The 22,392-nt window shown below is 35.5% G+C and overlaps 1 protein-coding gene and 1 long non-coding RNA gene across 4 annotated transcripts; one reads left to right on the forward strand and one right to left on the reverse strand.

Moving 5' to 3' along the window:
• The first annotated feature begins 10,133 nt into the window (after window positions 1–10,133).
• Window positions 10,134–12,052, forward strand: LOC112733827 (UDP-glycosyltransferase 91A1). The gene has a single exon (XM_025782920.3). It carries the CDS (start codon window positions 10,240–10,242, stop codon window positions 11,713–11,715), a length of 1,476 nt encoding a protein of 491 aa, XP_025638705.2. The 5' UTR covers window positions 10,134–10,239; the 3' UTR covers window positions 11,716–12,052.
• A 1,668-nt stretch (window positions 12,053–13,720) lies between these two features.
• LOC112733828 (uncharacterized) lies at window positions 13,721–19,275 on the reverse strand. Of its 3 annotated transcripts, XR_011870472.1 has the most exons (6): window positions 18,937–19,275; window positions 15,735–18,839; window positions 14,889–14,987; window positions 14,269–14,747; window positions 14,037–14,089; window positions 13,721–13,940 (listed from the first exon to the last, which is right to left on the reverse strand). It is a non-coding gene; the product is annotated as an uncharacterized lncRNA (long non-coding RNA). The 3 variants fall into 3 exon arrangements; XR_011870471.1 differs by lacking the exons at window positions 15,735–18,839; window positions 18,937–19,275 and adding an exon at window positions 15,466–15,656; XR_003168289.3 differs by lacking the exons at window positions 15,735–18,839; window positions 18,937–19,275 and having other exon boundaries at window positions 14,889–15,175.
• Window positions 19,276–22,392: the final 3,117 nt, after the last annotated feature.

Genomic DNA, 22,392 nt, shown 5'->3' on the forward strand with positions numbered 1-22,392 from the left:
ATCCACTTTGAGTGCAGGAAGGTCAGAATCCAACAGCATCAGCAATCCTTTTTCAGCCTGAATCAGATATTTGCTCAACTCCCTCAATTTCAGCCAGAAAATACCTGAAATCACAGAAAAATACACAAACTCATGGTAAAGTCCAGAAATGTGATTTTTAATTAAAAACTAATAAAAATATACTAAAAACCAACTAAATCATACTAAAAACTAAGTAAAAACAATGCCAAAAAGCGTATAAATTATCCGCTCATCAGGCTTCTAAAGGTAGAGTCGGTGAACTGGGTTCCATTATCTGTAGTAATGGAATAGGGTATCCCATATCTTGTGATGATATTTTTGTAGAGGAACCTCCGACTTCTTTGTGCGGTGATGGTGGCCAGTGGTTCTGCTTCTATCCATTTTGTGAAGTAGTCTATTCCCACGATCAGGTATTTGACTTGTCCTGGCGCCTGGGGAAAAGGACCTAACAAATCCATTCCCCATTTTGCAAAGGGCCATGGAGAAGTGATGCTGATGAGCTCCTCCGGGGGAGCCACGTGGAAATTTGCATGCATCTGGCATGGTTGGCACTTTTTCACAAATTCGGTCGCATCTTTCTGCAAGGTCGGCCAGTAGAATCCAGCTCGGATCACTTTCCTAGCCAATGACCTTGCTCCGAGATGATTTCCGCAGATCCCACTATGGACTTCCTCCAACACCTCGGTGGTTTTTGAGGTCGGTACGCACTTTAACAATGGTGTTGATATCCCCCTCCTGTAGAGAATATTTTTCACCAAGGTGTAGTGTTGTGCTTCCCTCCGGATTTTCTTGGCCTCTTTTTCCTCTTTCGGGAGGATGTCGAATTTCATGTATTCGACCAAGGGGTTCATCCATCCAAGGCTTAATCCGACTACTTCAAGGACCTCTTGTTTGTTTTTCTCTTTTACAATGGAGGGTTCCTGGAGAGTTTCCTGGATCAGGCTTCTGTTATTCCCTCCCGGCTTGGTACTTGCTAACTTGGATAGGGCGTCTGCTCTGCTATTTAGATCCCGAGTTATGTGTTTGACCTCGGTTTCTGCAAAACGCCCAAGGTGTTCCAGAGTTTTTTCCAAGTACCTCTTCATATTTGGGTCCTTTTCCTGATACTCTCCACTTATCTGGGAGGTCACCACTTGCGAGTCGCTATATATCATCACCTTTGTTGCACCGACTTCTTCCGCCAGCTTCAATCCAGCAATCAAGGCTTCATACTCTGCCTGATTATTTGAAGCTGGGAATTCAAATTTGAGGGAAACCTCTATCTGGGTTCCTCTTTCATCCACCAATATTATGCCTGCGCCGCTTCCTGTTTTGTTCGAGGATCCATCTACATGGAGTTCCCATGTAGTTGGTTTTTCCTCTTGGTCTCCTGCGTATTCTGCAATGAAGTCGGTGAGGCACTGGACTTTAATCGCCGTCCGAGTTTCATACTTCAAGTCGAACTCGGAGAGTTCTATTGCCCATTGAACCATTCTCCCTGCAACATCCGTCTTTTGGAGGATTTGCTTCATGGGTTGGTTCGTGCGGACTCTTATTGTGTGAGCTTGAAAGTAAGGCCGTAGTCTTCGTGAGGCTACTACTAAGGAGTAGGCAAACTTCTCTAGTTTGTGGTACCTTAGCTCAGGGCCTTGTAGAACTTTACTGATGAAATATACTGGATGCTGACCAGCCTCGTCTTCTCTTATCAGGGCCGATGAGACGGCCTTGTCTGCTACAGATAGGTATAGGACGAGGTCTTCTCCAGCTATAGGTCGGGTGAGAATAGGAGGTTGGCTCAAGAATCTTTTGAACTCCTGGAACGCCTCCTCGCATTCAGGAGTCCATTCGAACTGACATCCCTTTCTCAATAAGGAGAATAGTGGAAGGGATTTTAGTGCTGATCCTGTCAAAAATCTGGAGAGGGCTGCAAGTCGGCCATTCAGCTGTTGGACCTCTCTTAAACAAGTCGGGCTTTTCATCTCCAAGATGGCTCTACACTTATCGGGATTTGCTTCGATCCCTCTTTGTGTCAGCATAAACCCTAGAAATTTTCCTGCCTCTACTGCGAAGGCACACTTTGCGGGATTTAATCTCATCCCGTGTAACCTTATGGTGTCGAAGACTCGTGAGAGATCTGACAAGAGGTCGACTTTTTTTTCGGTTTTCACCAGCATGTCGTCGACGTATACTTCCATTAGGCTTCCAAGGTGAGAGGCGAACACCTTATTCATCAACCTCTGGTATGTGGCTCCTGCATTTTTCAATCCAAATGGCATGACCACGTAGCAGAAGTTAGCTCTGGGCGTGATGAATGACGTTTTCTCTTGGTCCGGCTCATACATCAGGATTTGGTTATACCCCGAGTAGGCGTCCATGAACGACAAGTATTGATACCCCGAGCTGGAGTCTACTAGGGTGTCAATGCTTGGCAGTGGATAAGGGTCCTTGGGACAGGCCTTATTTAAGTCGGTATAGTCGACACACATTCTCCATTTGCCATTTTGTTTTTTGACTAGCACTACATTGGCTAGCCATGTTGGGTACTTGACTTCTCTGATGAAACCGGCTTCCAGGAGCGCCTGCACTTGCTCTTCTACTATCAGGGCTCGTTCTGGGCCGAGCTTGCGTCTTCTTTGTTGCACAGGTCGGGACCCCGGGTAGACCGAAAGCTTGTGGGATATGAGCTCGGGGTCTATCCCAGGCATGTCGGATGCCTTCCAGGCGAAGAGATCGGAGTTATCTCTTAGGAGTTTAGTCAACCCTTGTTTTAGGGTTTCCCCTAGGTTGGCTCCTATGTGAGTATTTTTTCCTTTTTCTTCGCCTACCTGTATCTCCTCGGTTTTTCCTCCCGGCTGTGGTCGCAGCTCTTCTCTGGCCCTTGCACCTCCGAGCTCTATTGTGTCGACTTCTCGGCCCTTTCTTCTCAGGTTTAGGCTTTCATTGTAGCATTTCTTTGCCAATTTCTGATCTTTTTTTACCGTTGCTATCCCCGCTGAGGTCGGGAATTTCATACAAAGGTGGGGAGTGGATACCACCGCTCCGAGTCGATTGAGGGTAGCTCTGCCGATTAAAGCATTATATGCTGACCCCACATCGATGACTATGAAGTCTATACTCAGAGTTTTTGATTTTCCCCTTTTCCAAAAGTGGTGTGGAGGGGCAAAAATCCCAGTGGCTTTATTGGCGTGTCACCTAATCCGTACAAGGTGTCGGGGTAGGCTCTTAATTCTTTTTCATCTAACCCTAGTTTGTCGAAAGCGGGCTTGAAAAGAATGTCCGATGAGCTTCCTTGGTCTACTAGGGTTCTATGGAGATGGGCATTTGCTAGGATCATAGTTATTACCACTGGATCATCGTGTTCAGTGATTATTCCTTGCCCATCTTCTTTTGTGAATGAAATGGTAGGAAGGTCGGATGACTCTCCTCCGACCTGATAGACTCTCTTGAGATGCCTTTTGCGAGAGGATTTGGTGAGTCCCCCTCCTGCGAACCCCCTGAGATCATATGGATATGTCTCTCCGGAGTCTGCGGTGGTGGGTCTCTTCTATCCATATCATCTCGCTTTCTCTTCCCATGACTGTCCGACCTTTCTATGAGATATCTGTCGAGCCGACCTTCTCTAGCCAGCTTTTCTATCACATTTTTAAGGTCATAGCAGTCGTTTGTGGAGTGACCATATACTTTATGGTACTCACAGTAGTCGCTGCGGCTCCCCCCCTTTTTTATTTTTAATGGGTCTGGGGGGTGGCAGCCTTTCAGTATTACAAATCTCTCTATATACATCCACTATAGAGACCTTTAGAGGAGTATAAGAGTGATATTTCCTTGGTCTATCGAGACCGAATTCTTCCTTCTTCTTGGTTTCCCTCTCCCTTTCCTTTGTTGAGGGAGGGTGCCCAGGTCGGCAACTTAGGTCTCTCAGCTTAGCATTTTCCTCCATGTTGATGTACTTTTCGGCTCTTTCCTGCACATCGCTTAGGGAGGTGGGGTGTCTTTTAGATATGGACTGTGAGAAGGGACCTTCTCTAAGCCCATTGACTAACCCCATTATGACTGCCTCTGTGGGCAGGTCTTGAATCTCTAAACATGCTTTGTTGAACCTTTCCATATAGGCGCGTAAGGATTCTCCGACCTCCTGCTTTATTCCCAGGAGGCTTGGCGCATGTTTCACTTTGTCTTTCTGGATAGAAAACCTCATCAAAAACTTCCTTGAGAGGTCTTCAAAACTGGTTACCGACCTCGGGGGGATGCTGTCGAACCATTTCATCGTTGCTTTTGACAAGGTGGTCGGGAAAGCTTTGCAACGCGTTGCGTCGGAAGCATCAGCCAGATACATCCGACTTTTAAAGTTGCTCAAGTGATGTTTTGGATCTGTGGTTCCATCATAGAGGTCCATATCGGGGCTTTTAAAGTTTCTTGGAACCTTTGCCCTCATTATGTCCTCACTGAAAGGATCCTCCCCTCCTAGGGGGACTCTTCTCTATCGTCACGGGAGTTCCGACCTCTGAGGGAGGATTCCAACTTTAAGAGTTTTTTCTCTAACTATTTTCGTCGATCCATCTCCTCTCTTAGGTGTTTTTCTACCTCCCTTTGTCGCTCCCGTTCCTGTTCTAGTTGTTCCAAGCGACTTTGGTGGACATGAACTAATCCCATAAGTTCAGTTGCATGGGACTGTCCGTCCTTTTCTAATTCACGGCCTTCAGAGGAATTCACCTTCGGGGTTTTGACTCCGGAGGTATCCTCTCTTTGTTGATCGTTGGTTTCCTGGCGGAGGGTTAGGTCCGCGTCGTTATTTCCGGTATCCAGATTCTCTTGTTCGGAATCTGTTTCTACGTGACCCTCCTCAGGGGATCTGTCCGCCATCACTGGTTGATCTCTCGGGTCCCCGGCAACGGCGCCAATTTTACGATGGGTAACCGGAGATTAATGGGTTGGACAATATTGGTTGGCCCAAACGTATGAGAAAGGAGGTCTGCAGATGGATTGACGATCCCCAGGCTCCGTCCGACCTGTTCGTGAGAGGTGAGGGGGGTGGTACCTGCAAAGACACTCCGATGCCGAAGTCAGCAAAGGGAGAAAAACAGGTCTAGAGAGTATTGGGACTTAGTGATACCTGAGGAGCGTCAGGGTATTTATAGTGGTAATCCAATAACCACCGTTGGTGTAGTTCCGTTATTCATGGGGAATAACTGTCCCTTTATCTTAGAGAAGTTGAGATATGGCTCCAGGAAGTAGGTAGAGAGATTTTAGGGGCAGTTACTCATTTGAATGGGTATCTTATCTGCCAGATAATCTTCGTCCCGACTTCTTTAGAGCAAGTCGTGATAAGAACCGACTTCGCGGGGTGAGGGTCGGTATAGAGCGAGACTTAATCCTTTGGATTGGGCCTTTCGTTTGGACCTGAGCCTTATCATTGGGTCAGGGTATGAACAAAAATGAAAATGTAAATATGTGATCATATTTAGAATAATCAAAAAAGGTGACTTTGAATATTAATATATTATACACACCATTATATTTAGAATAATCAGAAAAGGAGATTTATAGTTTGATGATTGAGGAAGGAAGGTAGAATAGCAAGGCACAATAATACAAGAATCATCTGCATCTACGCACGGGTAACGCAAGGCTGAAAAATCAGTATAATATTAGGGAAAATGCCAGTCGTACGTCACTTGTGACTCCATCGTTAAATATATAATCTATGTGGCAGAAATAAAAAAATAAAACTTTATATAAAAAATGCATAATAATAATAAGTAAATTTTTACTCTTTTTCAAAAAAGGTAAGAATATAAATAACTATTTTGGTTAGTTGGTTTTTTATATTGATTATATAATAATTAGAAAATTACTAGATATGTAGTATGTAAATAAAATTATAAAAATTTTTAGAGATCAACATTTTTTAATAATTTTGATCATATTTGGCTAGTATAAATATTTAATTATCTTCAACAAATAAATTTTATTATTTATATACATAAATTCTGATAAATATAAATATAAATTATGTATTTTATATTTATGAATTTTTATAAATATAAATATAAATTATTATTAATTAAATACTGGTTAAAAATAATAATATTTATTAGTTATTTAATATTTTTAATAAAATTATTCAACAAAAATATCAATTAAATATAAAAATTTAACTAATATATATATATATTATTTAATTTATTTTTAATATATATTTATATTTTAATATATATTATATTAATAATTAATTTTATGATTAATTTTAAGTGTCTGCGTAATATGATATATATATATATATATATATATATATATATATATATATATATATATATATATAAAAAGCGTCGGTAATTATCTTCTAACAGACCAAAAGTAAATTTATAAATCGTTGAACTTTTATTTGAAACAATAAAAATCGGTGGGCCCATCAGTCAATGGGAGTGGATCCTCTCCAGTGAAAAAAAAACTGGATGATATCCAGTGGAAGATTTCACCCTTCAATGCATTCTCTCTCATTTATTATTGGTCCCACTTGAAGAATTAAAGGTGGGAGATTACACTGTATTCTCTCCAGTGACAAAAAAAATGGAGAGGATCCATTTCCTCAGTCAATGCTCTCGATCTATGAATTATGGGCATTTTTTTTATTTGTCAGATACATATTTTAGAAATAATATTTATTGATTTTTATTTGATATATGTATTTTATGTATTCAATCGTATCTTAATAAAATATAAAAAAATTTTAAACATATATATTTAGATACGTTAAATATTATTATGTGTTATTATGTCTAACTTTATTTTTAACATATATTTTTAAAATAAATTTAAAAATAATATTTATTATTAATTATTAAAATAAAATATTTTAATTATTTTATATAATTAAAAATAACTAAAAATTAATTTATATTTTAATATTAATAAAATATCAAAATATAATTATAATTCATCTAAAAAAATTTAATATTTTATATATATACTATATTTTTATATCTTATAAAAATTTTAAATTTATGTATCCACGTATTGGGTCGTGTTCCATATCCACATCTGGGAGTAATTGATGTTCCTGTAATCCTGTGTATCTATCTATATACAAATCTTGTTTCTAAAGTTATTTGCCATACTAGAACATCGTGATTCATGATATATTGATATAATACCAAATGATGAACAGCACAATTATAATTTAATTTGGAGGTCAGTTTTGGTAAATTTTGATTAATGATGTTTGGCCAACTCTACTAAACCTGTAAATATTATGCTATTAATCTGATAATATTTTCAAATTATTAGAATACCTTTTTAGGTAATAAAATAAAAAATATAAAAATAATGAACAATGTTAAGTATACAAATTAAATAATTTCTAATTAAATTTCCACAAAAAATTATATCAATAATTTCACAAACAAAGAAATTGTGTTATTTGAAAAAAAATTGTTATTCAAATAAAATTTATGTGCTATTTTTTTTTTTTTGTAATATTCAACTAAAATCTGTTTATTTAAAGAAAAATAAAAGGAAATTATTTTATTTGAGTGATTTTAAAATGAAATATACATTGGATTCCCCACTACCACACATAATGATAGTACTTTTTGAATGAGAAATCATGGAATCATATTATTCTCAACTAATCCTATATAAAGAACTGCTATTTCCGAAACCCTCATTGCCCAAAAAAATTATTTATTATTTACCACTTCATCGAAGAAAATTACGAAATTATACATTATGTTATAATTTTAAAGGCAAGAAAATGAAATAGAGGTGGTATGATATATATATATATATATTGGTCCTATTGCCTGCAAAGATGTCTCAAATTTTCGTTCTCATTTTGGCACTCATTACTAGCAAAAATGGCTCAGATATTATTCCCATTTTCCTACGAATATGGAGTGGAAAATGAGAAAAAGAAATTTGCTTTTTTTTTTTTTGTTAATTGTGACCGCAAATACATAATTTTCAGTAACTCATTTATGCTGCCTCGACATGTGAAAATGACTAATGAGTAATGATACATAAATTTATAATAAATTCGTTATATATTTAAATATTTTTGGTAACTAAGTCCAACTAATTTAATTAGTTAAAATGCAATAAAAATTATCTATATAAATTATACTTTTTTTTTACATAAAAAATAGTACCAAAATTTTTTAATAATAAATTGTGACACAATTTTTTTATTATTTTTATTTTCTTTTTGCATAATTTATGTGTTTTTATTTTTTTAGTGAATTATGTGTTTTTATTTATAAAGTTATGTATTCATTTTAAAATTTTTTGCGTTTATCGTCAAAAAGATAAACTAAATAAAGAAATAAAAATTACATAATTCTTTTATTCCTTTTTTTTATTTGATTTCTTTTTTTTTTAAATTCTTCTTAAAGAATAAAACAAGAAAAATCATTAAAATATCAAACAAGAATAAAACAAAAAGGAAAAATGGGAGGAGGAAGTTATTTGAGGAAAACATGAAACAAAAAAAATAACACCAAAATTTTTTACTTGCAACACATAAATTTTTTAGTTCTGATACCAAAATTTTATAATTATGATATAAAAATTCCTTAACCAAAATTTCACAAAGAGATTTCATGCAACAGTTTATTAACAAAAATTTATTTGATTTTTTTTCTTTTTTTTGTTAGGTATCTTTTTTTTCTTTTTTTTTTTGAGAGAGAAATAACAACAAAAATAAAATAAAATAAAAAAAAAAGACGAATAAAAAGAAAAAGATAATGATAAAATTAATTATGAAAAAAAGTAAAAAAAATGATACAGAAGAAAGAGGAGAAAAAAAAAAGGAAAAAGATTATAGTATTTACATAAAATTCAGTTATTTAAGTTTTTGTTTCAGATAAAACAAAAGTGGCACATAAATCTGAGAGGTATTATTTTAACTTAGTTAATTAGATTTAGTTAAGAAAAAAATTTAGATGCGTAGCTTTTTTGTATTTATAATTTGTTTAAGTCTTAAATAAATTAATAAATATTAAATTTTTTAATTTAAATAAAAATTCCAAAAAATTGTCCAAATAGTTGCCTTAAATGCATATTCAAAAATCTTTTTATATTTTTTTTATTTATTAAATACTAATAATTTTTTCAAAAATAAATTGAATAATTCATTTTAATTATTAATTTATTTTAATTGTTGAACTAAATCTCACTAATCATATTACTGTAATTAATTAGTCAATAAAAAAAATCAATGTAATTAATTGAAACTATTTAAAAAAAAATTAGTTTTAGATTTTTATTAAAAATAATTGGATATGACTGATGCAGTAGTGAGTAGTGACCAGTGAGGTACCAACAAATAATACAAGAGAAATTTTTGGAGTCTGTACTTGTTAGTAATTTTTTTTATTTGCATAAATATTAAATTATTTTTAATAAATATATTTTATTAATTTATGTATATAAATTTTAAAAAATATAAATATAAATTATATTAATTTATATGTATACATTTTAATAATTATAAATATAAATTATTATTTATTTAAAATAATAATATTTTGTGATCATACTGCCCATAATACAATGCACGAATTATTATGGGACGAATTATGAATAAATAGTTAAATTGGACCATAAAAAATTATTTATTTTTTAAATTAGTTCTTAAAAAAAATTTAATTAAAATTATTTTTTAAAAATTTTAAATTAGTATTTTTATCATTTTAATTGCTAACGGCGTCAAATTTTATTGGTGTTGTACATTAAGTAACATCAAATCACATACCTAGTAGTCTTAATTGATTATTTTTTATTACCAAAGATAGGAGATTCGAACCCGCAACCTCTTAATTAAGTATAGAGAAACTATGCCATTTGAACTATTATTCATTGGCAATCTTAATTGATTATTAATATAATTAGTTTACGAAATTAAATCAAATCAATCTCAAATTGAAAAGTCACAAAAAAAAAATCTCAAATTGAAAAATTCTAATAGTTCAAGTTTTTTCTTCAATTAAATTTTAATATGATCTAATTTCATAAACTTATTATGTTAATAGTCAATTAAAATTCATAGATATATATTAGAATATCACTTAATATGCTATATTAGTAAATTTTAACACCATTAATAAAAAAATTAACGAAAGAACTAACATAACTAATTAAAAATTTTTAAAAAATGAATTTAATTATTTTGTTTTTTTAAAACTAATTTAAAAAAAGAATAACCTTCTAGGCTAATTCGACCTTTTACTGGACTAATTATATATGCCCCCAAAAATCATTGCACCAATCAACAACACAATAATACTTCTCTCCACACACCACCCTCCAGCCTCCAACATGGCCAGAGACGAGGAAAACGAAAAGCAGCTACACATAGTAATGTTCCCATGGCTGGCCTTTGGCCACATGATCCCTTACCTCGAGCTGGCCAAGCTCATAGCTCAAAAGGGTCACAAAGTCACTTTCATCTCCACACCAAGAAACATTAACCGCCTCCCAAAACTACCGCAAAACCTCACCACACTTCTCAAATACGTCAACCTCCCACTACCCCGAGTCGACAACCTCCCGGAGAACGTCGAGGCCACAACCGACGTCACATACGACGTCGTTCAGTACCTCAAGAAAGCTTTTGACTTACTCCAACAACCCTTTGCCCAATTTCTGGAATCTTCCAACGCCGACTGGGTCCTCTTCGACTTCATTCCATTTTGGGTTCCTTCCGTTGCTTCCAAACTCGGCATAAAAACCGCTTTCTACAGCATCTTTCCCGCTCCTCTAATGGGCTTCCTTGGGACTCCTCTCTGTCTCATGGGTAACGACTCAATCCGTACCCAACCCGAAAACTTCACCGTCCCTCCGCCGTGGGTCCCATTCCCTTCCACCGTGGCATTCCGTTACTTCGAGATCATGAGAATATCTGACATTCTCTCCGATAACGCCTCTGGCATCTCCGACAAGTACCGCTTCGGCGCTGCCATCCAAAACTGCGACTTCGTCGCGGTTAGGGGATGCACCGACTTCCAACCCGAGTGGTTTCAGGTGCTGCGGAATATTTACCAGAAACCTGTTCTCCCGGTTGGCCAGCTCCCCACGACGGGGTTTGCCGGTGGCGAAGACAACGACGCGTGGCGGTGGATAAAGGAGTGGCTTGACAAGCAGGCGCGTGGGAGAGTGGTGTACGTGGCGTTCGGGAGCGAAGCGAAACCGAGCCAGGAGGAAGTAAGGGAGATAGCTCTCGGGTTGGAGAAAACGGAGCTTCCGTTCTTTTGGGTGCTTAGGACTCGACGGGGAACTTCCGACACGGAGGAGCTGCGTCTGCCGGAGGGGTTCGAGGTGCGAACTAAGGAGAGGGGAGTGGTGTGGACGAGTTGGGCGCCGCAGTTGAAGATAATAGGGCACGAGAGTGTGGGTGGATTCTTGACTCACTCCGGTTGGACTTCGGTGGTTGAGGCTGTTGAGAAGGAGAAGCCATTGGTGCTGCTTACATTTCTTGCGGACCAGGGGATCAACGCAAGGGTGGTCGAGGAGAAGAAAATGGGGTATTCTGTGCCAAGGAACGAGTTGGATGGATCGTTTACGAGCGAGGCGGTGGCTGAGTCGGTTAGGCTTGTGATGGTGGAAGAAGAGGGAAGGGTTTATAGAGAGAATATAAAAAAGGTGAAGCACTTTTTTGTGAATGAAGAGAGACAAGAGAGGTACGTTGATGAGTTGCTAAGCCACCTTCGCAGCCACTAGCCACTACCGTATAAAACTCAATACTGTCTTCCAATTTGGAAAAAAGTATTAATAATCAGCCTCATGAAGTGGATAAAAGATATAAATACGTGTTATGCAGGCTTATCATATTATATATTGTATAATGTGGTGATGAGTGACGAGAGTACGAGACTGAGTTAGCTCTATCTAAACCAAAATAATGATGATGTTAAATTTGGCGTATGTATGCTAGCTAGTAATGCATTACTGTTGTTTTCTTTTCCTTTACTTAATCATTTTCACAAATGAAGAAATAAATAAAAGGAAAAGAAAATAAAAATGATGGTGTGTTACACATTTTTAGCCCAATGGCAAATTCCTTCTATGTTCATTTTTACTCTGGCCCAAATTGCAATTAAGAAATTACATTTCTTCCAAAATAATGTCTTATACACATTTAGAGCCCAAACAACTATTTACAACTGATTCTATTCTTGTTTCATAACTAGGTGACCCCCATAGTCTAAAATTTGTCTTTATAAAATGAAAACCAGGATGAGCTCCTAAACCTTTCTAGCCGAAAAACATATTTTCTAACTCCTACCATTGCATGTTGTCGTCACCTTCACGACCCACAACCTATCGGAAAATGAATGTCGTTGTCATGTTTACCTTAGTTTGTTGCCCATTATAATAAGGAGAATTTTATGACGAAGAGGTTTTTATAAGGAGAGAATAATATATATATATATATATATATATATATAACTTTAAAAAATTAATAAAAATAAAATAATACATTCTTTTAAATGGAGATCTAGTTATTTATTAAAAAAAAAATTATATTTTCACTATTTTTTTCTTTTTCATATTCTTTCCAATAAACATGGCTCAAGATTCACAAAATGTGTGCTTACAAAAATGTTATTTGTACACTAAAATTAGCTATTAAAATTAATATATGTATGATTTAATTTATTTTCAATGTCTATTTATATTCTAACATATATTTTATACTGGTGATTGACTTTAGTGGCTGATTTTGGTATACACGTAGCATAACTCTGCGCACAACTAGAAAATTGCTTAATACAGACAGATTTGGTCTTTATTAGGTAGCGTTTGTTTTGAGGTACTGAGACAGAGACTGAGAGACTGAAATTCAGTATCGTGTTTGTTAATTTAGAGACTGGTACTAAAATTTCTGTCTCTGTCTCTAAAATTTCAGTATTTCAGTACCTCCAAAAAGTAGGGACACAGGGGACTGAAGTTTTTAGAGATGGAGACTGAAACTTTAATAACATTTTATACCTAAAATACTTTCATTTCAATTAATTAATTCCAATTTTATCCTTTGTGCAAATTAAATTAGAGTTTCATTCTTGTTTCAATTCCTGTCTCACATTTTGCACCAAACAGAATACTGAGATTTATTTCAATTCCTGTCTCTTAGTCTCTGTCTCTCAGTCTCAGTCTTTCCGTCTCTGTCTCTCCACCAAACGCTACCTTACAGACAGATTTTTGGTTACTGACGAAATTACCGACGAATTTCGTCTCTCTGTAAAAGCCTCGTCGAAAATTATTTACCGACAAATTTTTTCCGTCGGTAATTTACCGACAGATTTTTCCTCGATAAATTCTCCCCTCCATTTCCCTAGAACGTCAAACTTTCTAATGGATTTTTCGTCGGTAATTAGAGATAGATTTTTCGACGGTAATTAGAGATAGATTTTCGTCAGTAATTAGAGACAGATTTTTCGACGGATTTCCATTGGTAACTAGCATCAGATTTTTCGACAGATTTTCTGTCGGTAATTGGAGTCTTGAAAAACCATTCCAAACTCTGAATACAAACAGAATCCGTCTGTAAATCTGTCAGTAAGGTAAAATAGATTTTTTTTTAGATTTTTCTATTGCAAAATGAATATTTTAGGTTTGTTTTCTAAATTTACTCCATCAAACACACTGTAAATTGAAAAAAAGAAAGCCAAAAATCACATAGATAAACATATTATTCATTACATGATACTTATAAAATCGGATGTTATTTTTCAACATCATTAGCCAATATCTTATTGTCTCAATAAAAAGATATCCAAAAAAATAAGATGACAAACTCAATGTTACATGGATCTCCTTCATTAACTAATGTCATAAATTACACTTAGCACTTAAAGATAAGATAATCTAAAATATTAATGCATAATTAAGTTGCATTAGCAGCATCAAGCTCCACATTGAAAGTTGATATTGACATCTCCTGACTGAAATAAAATTAAAACCTCTCAGTGCTAAAGATATGATGGATAGATAGCCATAAACCTTTAACGGTAATTAAAAGAGAGAAAAAAAATCTCCACCTGTTATCGAGTGAAATAGCATAGCTATTCAAGGCCAATGCACATGAAGCAGACTGCAAAAATAACCCATATAATTATATTATTGCAAATATTATTTAAAATGGAGGATTGAAAATTTGTTATATCAGTCAGTCAACCAAAATTGTACCGACATAGTTTATTAGAATGCAAAACAAATTCAATAAAAATTCCAGGAGCAAAAGCATCAACCAAATTTCGAGATGAAACATACAAGATTTGAATATAAAAGCCACGGGAAGTGAGTGTTATCTTCATCCATCTCCTTTGCCCAAGCTTTCCTGAAATCTGCACTCCCTTGTTTTTTGCTGCTAAAGATATCATAACCTTTGCGTCCACCTTGAGCATATGTTCTAATTGCTGGAAATACAGATCATTAGTTAAACAGAACAAAGTAGTTCATTGTCATCCAATGGGATCTGCACAATTTCTACGGTGTCATCAGATAGCGATGATGAGTTTGGAGTTAACCCAACAGCTTGCTCGCCGTTGATAATCACGATCATTCCTCACTGATGCCTCTTGCAATGAACCTGACTCCTGAGCTAATACAGACTTAACCTCTGCAGATTTGGTTATATCAGAAGCCACCCCATCAAAATGAGGAAACACATTAATTGAATCAGGTCCAACTCCTCCAGAAAGTCCAACTTCTACATTGTGTCGATCCAGCTCAACATACAACATGTTAATCTGAGAAAAAAACAACGGAAAAAGGTGCATTAGTATCTACATCTTACCTGGTCAATCTAATATACTACTATTAAACCGAATCTTCTAGTAAGTCATCGACAATGCTCTCTTAGAAAATCCAAAAAGAACAAGGCACGTTACCTTCTCAACAAGTTCCGCATTCTCCAGCACCAATTTCTCCACCAACGTACAAGCTGCTTCAATTTGAGACTTCAACTCCTCATTTTCAGAAGCACTTTCCTGTCCACCATTAAGCTAAATATAATCAGACATAAATAGGCAAGCAATTGAGGAGTTTCCCTCCTCCTCCGATATGAACCACAGGTTCACACAGTTGATAGGTCTATACAAAAATGCATAAACATTGGGAGACACACTTGTTTTAAGGAAACATATAAAAACAAGAAAAATATCTGTCCTTGAACAAAATTTGCTTAATTTTTGTCCTCAAACCGAGAACGAGAACAAAGACTACTTTTGCCTTATCTTAGTTTCAATGTATCTATATTTTGTGTGCTATATCATTTGAATATAGGCAGTCATCGACCATTAGACAGCAGCCTCAAGTAAATTTTTAAGTATCAAATATTAAAACATTAAAGATCATTTCTGATGCATACAAGTATCAGTGATCCTCTCCTCCTTTTGAAAAGTAATTAAGGCCCATAAAACTTGTATAGTATTATATAGTATATCCAAGAAGCTACACAAAATAAACCTTTACAGATACATCAGCTGAGCGGAAAGATGAGCTGTTTTCAAGGTTCTGAATTGTTGTTTGAAGACTTGACACATTTTTGCCCAAAGACAGCAAAAATGAAAACAAAAAAATAAATAAATATAAATAGAAAAAGGAATAGGAAATTCATCAATAAAATATTGTAAAAGAACCATGAACACAAATAAAGAGTCCGCCATAATAAAAAAGATCATTGATAACACACTTTCCAGCAAAAAAATCAAAGTGCATTTTTGTAAAATAAATACCTATCTTCTTGTAATAGCTTAATTCTTTGTCCAATTTCAGCAGCACAGCACACAATTGTTCCTCCAAAATGACTTTTGCAGCTTCTCCATGCTTGCTAAGGGCAATAACTGCTCAAACAACGCAAACAGCGCATTGGAAGGCTATAGAAAACAAATAAATGAAATTGATAACTCCAAATTTGCTTCATATGATCAGATACTTTCATATTGAAAATAAAATTGAATGATGAAAATTGAGAAAAAAGAAGAAATATGTAATACCCTACCAGACAAAACTTTACGCTTAAGCCTTTAACTAGAGGTGGTGTGGTATTACGACCTCTAAAGTAAAATATATACATAATAGTATTGGAAAGAGAGTAATATATGAGGAGCCTTGGAAAACAGGTAAAAGAAAATCACAAAATAAAAAACACAACGCTCGAAAAACGAGATTACTTGCGTGCTAAGAATCTAAAGTTTATAAGTATAAATAAACAGAAAGTGAGAATAGAGAGTCAAAGATACAGAATAACTAGCTCCCAACTCAGCCTGCGAATCTAAGACTGGCCGGAGAATATTTACATACATATATACATATCCCAAAGCCGAAAATACATAGACGAAACCCTAATTCTCCATAATCCTTTAGGAGTAGAAAAATAAACAAGTATATAAGAGGAGAATATATATGTACATCTATCAAAAGATCAAAAGAAGCCCCAAAAGAAACCACTTCGCTGCAGAAGCTCCAAACGCCTAGCGAGGTGCCTCTCGACCTGCATCTAAAAAACAACAATACAATATGGAATGAGAACCAGAGGTTCTCAGCATGGTGAAGGTGCCACGCACATAAGATATAAGGTCATGGGAATGCCAGAGGCAATCCTAAAACGCCGACACTCAGGTTATAAAGCTTAAAGTACTAAATAGCAACCATAAGGAAGGGTGATCTTCTAAGGGTTATTCAGCCTAACTCAAACTTAATTTAACCACTAAACTCTTTCACCTTTCCTCTGTTCCTCCATCTTCGATAATCCGCATAGACAAACAAACAGACAAAGCAAACACAAATAAAAAATAAGTAGTTCAAGTAGCAATTACAACAGTTAGCAGAATATAATCAATTAGACATTCCCAATTATGCATAGCAAACAAAGCACACATATGCATATGATGAATGTCTATCCTATTGGCCGTGAGCTCACGTGTCGATTACTTTGCCAGAACCGGACACATCTAGTAGCTAACCCAGACATTGATCTCTAGGTTGCGTATCTCCAGGAGGATCATAAACGAAGGAGAGTGCCTTTCCACATCAAAGAAGTGTGCCTTTCCACCTTCTCCTGGAGGAGATACGAAGGAGAGTGCCTTTCCACATCGAAGGAGTGTGCTTTTCCACCTTGCAACCAGAGAAGAATGTAGGGAAACAATACGAAGGAGAGTGCCTTTCCACTTTTCCCACACCCTCATCATGACAAGAGAGGAAACTTCTATCCTCAACCTGCCATCCGAATACATTTTTCAAGTTAACGAGCAATCGGGATCACACCCAAATCTTGCCATCTCGACCATTCTGGCCACACACATATCTCGACCGTTCCGGCCACACACACATCTCGACCATTCCGGCCACACATAATCATCCCCAATTTTATCATTAACACTTCAATTCAGTTACTCTAGACCTTCCTTTACTTCCAAGTAACCTTCCGTCTCATAGCTTAATCTCATCATTTGCAACCTTTACTTTATCTCCAAGTTTCCTTAATTTCGTAACTTCATCCTATTACTAGGCTTACTGTTATATCTAGGGCTAAGGAATGAAAATAGAAGACTAGAGGTTTGAATTTGAACTTTAAAACACAAGATCTATTTTTGTTGAAATAGGAACCACGCATATGCGTGGGTACGCGCACGCGTGGGTACGCGCTTGGACCAAGATGCGTACGCATGCCCCTTCTCGCGTACGCATGCAAACCAGACAGTAGCTACCATATGCGAATGGATGGTATGCGTACGCAAGAATCCTACGTCACGCGTACGCGTGTGTGGGCGTACGTTTTGTCAAAATTTTTATTTAAGTTTGAAAAGCTGCAGAATTGCAATTTAAATCCCAAACTTCTGACGCGCATAACTTTTTCGTTTTAAATCATTTTTCATCCGTTCTTCGAACGGTGTAAACTTCGCAATGGACCTAATTTTAATATAAAATAGATTTGAAATAATTTAGGAGTCCGAAAGCCGAGTTATGACTTGTCGAAGTTCGGTCAAAAACCAAAGTTACACAAAATCTCCAAACCTCATTTTCTTTAAAACTAAATTCCAAAATCAACATACCATACCCACAACCACCAACACAACATGCCATTCTCAATACTCCCACAACCTTCATGTCCTACCATTTATCAAATCAACAATATCATGCACCAACCCCTTAAATACATCAATAAAATACTTATTTTACCTATCTAACATATATATATATATATACATATATTATCATAAGTCACCATTTGACTCCATTCAAAAAACACACTTCATATCAATCCCATATAACCCTACTAGCCACTCATCATATTACAAATCATCATACTTTAGTTTTTACCCCATTCACACCCTAAATCTCTTGCTCTCATCAACAAAACCATCATCATTCTATCATGCATACATCTACAATCAAATCATCAAGCTTGCTAACAATATCCAAACACCTAAGGAGCATTTATTTCCACTATAACCATGATCACCAACACATACTTATTTATATCATCAACAATATCATTAATGCTAAACATCCAACATACATAATCATTCCAACCTATCCTACGGTTCTCTTGCCTAAGTTTTCACACGACATTATCTATTAAATACGCAAAATTTAAACCATACCTTGGCCGATTTTCGCGTATACCCCAAAACACCACCAAGGCACCAAAAGCAACCCTCAAAGTTCAAAGTCTCTAATTTACAAATACACACACCTAATACACATTACCACATATATATAAATTTCAATACCCAAAACTCACATAATGAAGGGTTTGACTAGGGTTAAAGATCCTTACCGTATATGTGCTTCAATAATTAAGCCAAAACCTACCAATTTCTCAAGTCAATTTAATCCTAAAACATCAAATTAATCAAAATCTTAATACCTCAAAACCTCAACATTTTTGAACTGAAGAAGAAATAATAGGATCTAGGAATATGATTTTCTCACCTTAAAAGGTACCGGGCTTTGTAGAGCTCGTCACTGCGGATGCGTGGCCGTAAATAGTGCGGCGATCGGAGGTCTAGATCAAAAGTTATGTGGGTTTGAATTTATGCCCAAGGGTTTGGAACCTCTTCCTTGCTCTCCCTTTCCAGGAACGTGTTTCCTTGGTTTGGGATGAAATGAGCTTTAGTTAATGAGTTGTGGGTTGGGCTTTGGGCCCATTTTGATCCAGTTTGACCGATTTAGTCCAATATTTGGCCAAAATTTTTAAAATTAGTGTCAAAATTCTTGTTTTAATATACTCTATCTTATTTTGCTATAAAATTTACATTTCTAATTTCTTTGATTAAAATTTAAGTTATTGATTAATTATTTACTAATTATTCGAGGTTTACAAAATACACTGCAATGTTTGAAAACGTCTTGATGCATCATTTTTTTATCTAGCAAATGTTACAAGAGTAATAAATATATAATGCAATCAATGTGAAGACATAGAAATAGAATGATTTATAAATGTAGAACTTAAGCTGAATGGCAGTGTGCCACAATTCAATTGTATAAAATATTAGTCAATAAAACCCTTAGAAGGACATTTAAAAGCTAAATAAAAGAAAAAAGACCTATATTATCATTCCATGACAGAGAAACTTACCCACTAGTCCCAGCAAATATGAAGATCTGAAAAGGTTTCTAATTCGAATATGTAACTTTCCTGGAACAATATTTTTAATTGAGTTCATTCAGCATGAGAAGACATTAAAAATTTCAAAACAATTTAATACTAAGTGAACTAAAATAAACCAATGAAACACTTGTGAATGGGTGAGGTTAAGCCATGGTGGTTCGCTTAATCCCTCTTTAGTGTGTTTATGACCTAAATTTTTTAAGCAATAAAAAGGAAAATACATCAAGCCCAAAGAATTAAAGTTTGCAAACAACTGTAGTTGCCTTCTGGCTTAATCAGCTCCGGCAAAAGCCCAACCGGCTGCTGATTGTCCAAATTCTCAGGCGCAAATCCATTTATTCAACAAAGAATATTCAAAATTTCTCAATTACCATGCTTCAATTTATAATATAAAGCTAGCAAATGAATCACAATCTTTTAATGATGGTTTCCAAAATGAGAGATAAAAATGACATGGAAAAGAAATGTCACAGGCACAGCATTGCATGCAAGAGTCATATACCTTTTTAAGATCAGCCAGAATCAGTGAGCTCCTAGTTCTGCATATGACCGATGTTCCTTTGCAATCAAACACCATTTTTGCACACTCAATCATATTATTGTGGTTCAGATCCATGAGAAATTAAAAGATCCCAATGGAGATGCACAAAAACTTAATAAAAAGCAATTCAGCAGATTTCAGACAAGAATAAGAAGGAGAAGCCAAAATTAACAGTCATAACAAGAACAGGAAGGAAAAAGAACATACATGCTAGGGGTGTATATGGTCCGGCCCCGAACACTTTAGGGGCTAATTTAATGTGATTTTATCGGGTCTAGGGTTGGGTACGGGTCTCAAAAATAGACCCGATCATTATTTCGGGTCGGATCTGGGCCATAGCTCGGGTCACCCGAACTCGGCCCGGTGGTCCGGTCATCATACACAATTAATATTTTGTGTTATTAATGATGGATGATGTCTATTCTTATGTGGAATTTAAATATTGTAAACCTTAAATTTTGTGTTATTAATCATTATAAGATTATAAGTTAATGCTTTATGTTTAAAATGTATAAGACTTTAGACTAATGCATAATATTGTGTTATTTGTATTGATTTAAATATTTAGTGTTATTAGACAATATTAGTATTGATTATGGTTATGCTTTAATTTTAGAGAAGGATTGGTTCTTATTATATTTTTTAAGTGAATTTTACTATGTGAATTGTGAAATAATGGTTGGAGATTAGGTGATTTTTACATGCTAAAGACCCAGTTTTCACCCGGCCCAAAAGTGCGTAGGTTTCATCGGGTCTAGGATCAGGTTAGGGTCTAAAAATTAGGCCCGGTCTATATTTTGGGTCGGATCTGGGTTAAGCCAAACCCGGTGTGGCCCGACCCATGTACACCCCTAAATTACATGCAAGTTCCATATAGATAAAAAATCTCAGCAATTCAGATATATAGTTCATAAACAAATTTTATTCTATATCACAATCATATAAATTGTTATGTTTTAGATTTTACAAAATTACAGGAATATACAAAATTCATACCTTAGAATTTAGAAACTCCCTTCTCTGCAGCAGCAGCAACAACTGATTTGCAAACATAAGAGCTCTCTTCAATCATATTCTTTGATTTTCAACTTCAAGCAAAATAGGGAAGGGACAAGGTTAGGGTTAGGGTTAGGGATAATGAAATCAGAACATAATCACAATGGAAGGGTTAAGGCTAGGGACGAGAAGGAGGCGGAGGCCTACCTGAACTAACGGCGACGAGAAGAGATGATGACAAACCTCTGCCGAGGAGAGAAGAAGCAGTGACGAGAGCGGCGGCGGAGGGAGCTCGTAAGACAAGAGAACGACGAGAGAGCTCGTGTGACGATGGCGACAGAGGAAGCAAACACAATGAGAGCGGTAGTGGAGGAAGCTCATACGACGCGAGCGGCGGCGACGGCGACAGCGAATCGGAGGACGTCACATCTTCAATGGAGAGAGAGAGAGAGAGAGAGAGAGAGAGAGAGAGAGAGAGAGAGAGAGAGAGAGAGAGAGAGAGGGAATAATTCAAGAAAAACGTGAAAAAACTAAAAAAGTGAAATGAAGGATTGGGAGTAACGGGAACCAACTTCTCATCTTAATATTTTCGATAGAATATTTTAAATTTTCTGTCTATAATAATTTAATAAAATCACAATATTTTATTTATTTAAATACAGACAAATTTTCTATCGATAAATATTTTTTATGAAAAAAAATAATTTTTTGACAGAATTATTGACAGATTATTTTTTCTGTCTGTAATTCATGTTAATTCATTTTTATTTGTTTTTGACAAAAAATTTCTCGCAAAATCTTTTTGTATTTTTATGGGATAAAATTTGTCAAAAATATTTGTCTATAATAAATAATTTTCTTGTAGCGGCGGCTTTTGTTTTAAAATGGAACTTAATTTTATTCACATAAATAGACACCAGAAATTACACTTATGTCTAATATTTTTTCTTAAAATTTCACTTATCCATGTACCGTAAGAATTTTGAGGCAGGAGAAGATTAAGCATTACTGTACAGGGAGAAGCTTAGATAAATCTTTGGAATAACTAGGTATCACTTTTTTATTTGTAGCCTTGTAGGTATCCTGTATCATACTGAAATGACACTACTAAACAGGTATTTTTCTGGGCGTTGGATCTGACTTTCAACATAGACAATAATCCCACCAATAATAGACATACAGGACCGACCATTAAAATTTTAAGGGATCTTTAGATCATTGTATGTGTTATTTAATT

This window comes from Arachis hypogaea, chromosome 13 (genome assembly GCF_003086295.3).
Source record: "Arachis hypogaea cultivar Tifrunner chromosome 13, arahy.Tifrunner.gnm2.J5K5, whole genome shotgun sequence".
NCBI lineage: Eukaryota > Viridiplantae > Streptophyta > Magnoliopsida > Fabales > Fabaceae > Arachis > Arachis hypogaea.

Bases quoted from the DNA above. Each gene is read 5' to 3' on its own strand.
- LOC112733827 (XM_025782920.3), top strand. From the start codon at position 10,240: ATGCCCCCAAAAATCATTGCACCAATCAACAACACAATAATACTTCTC.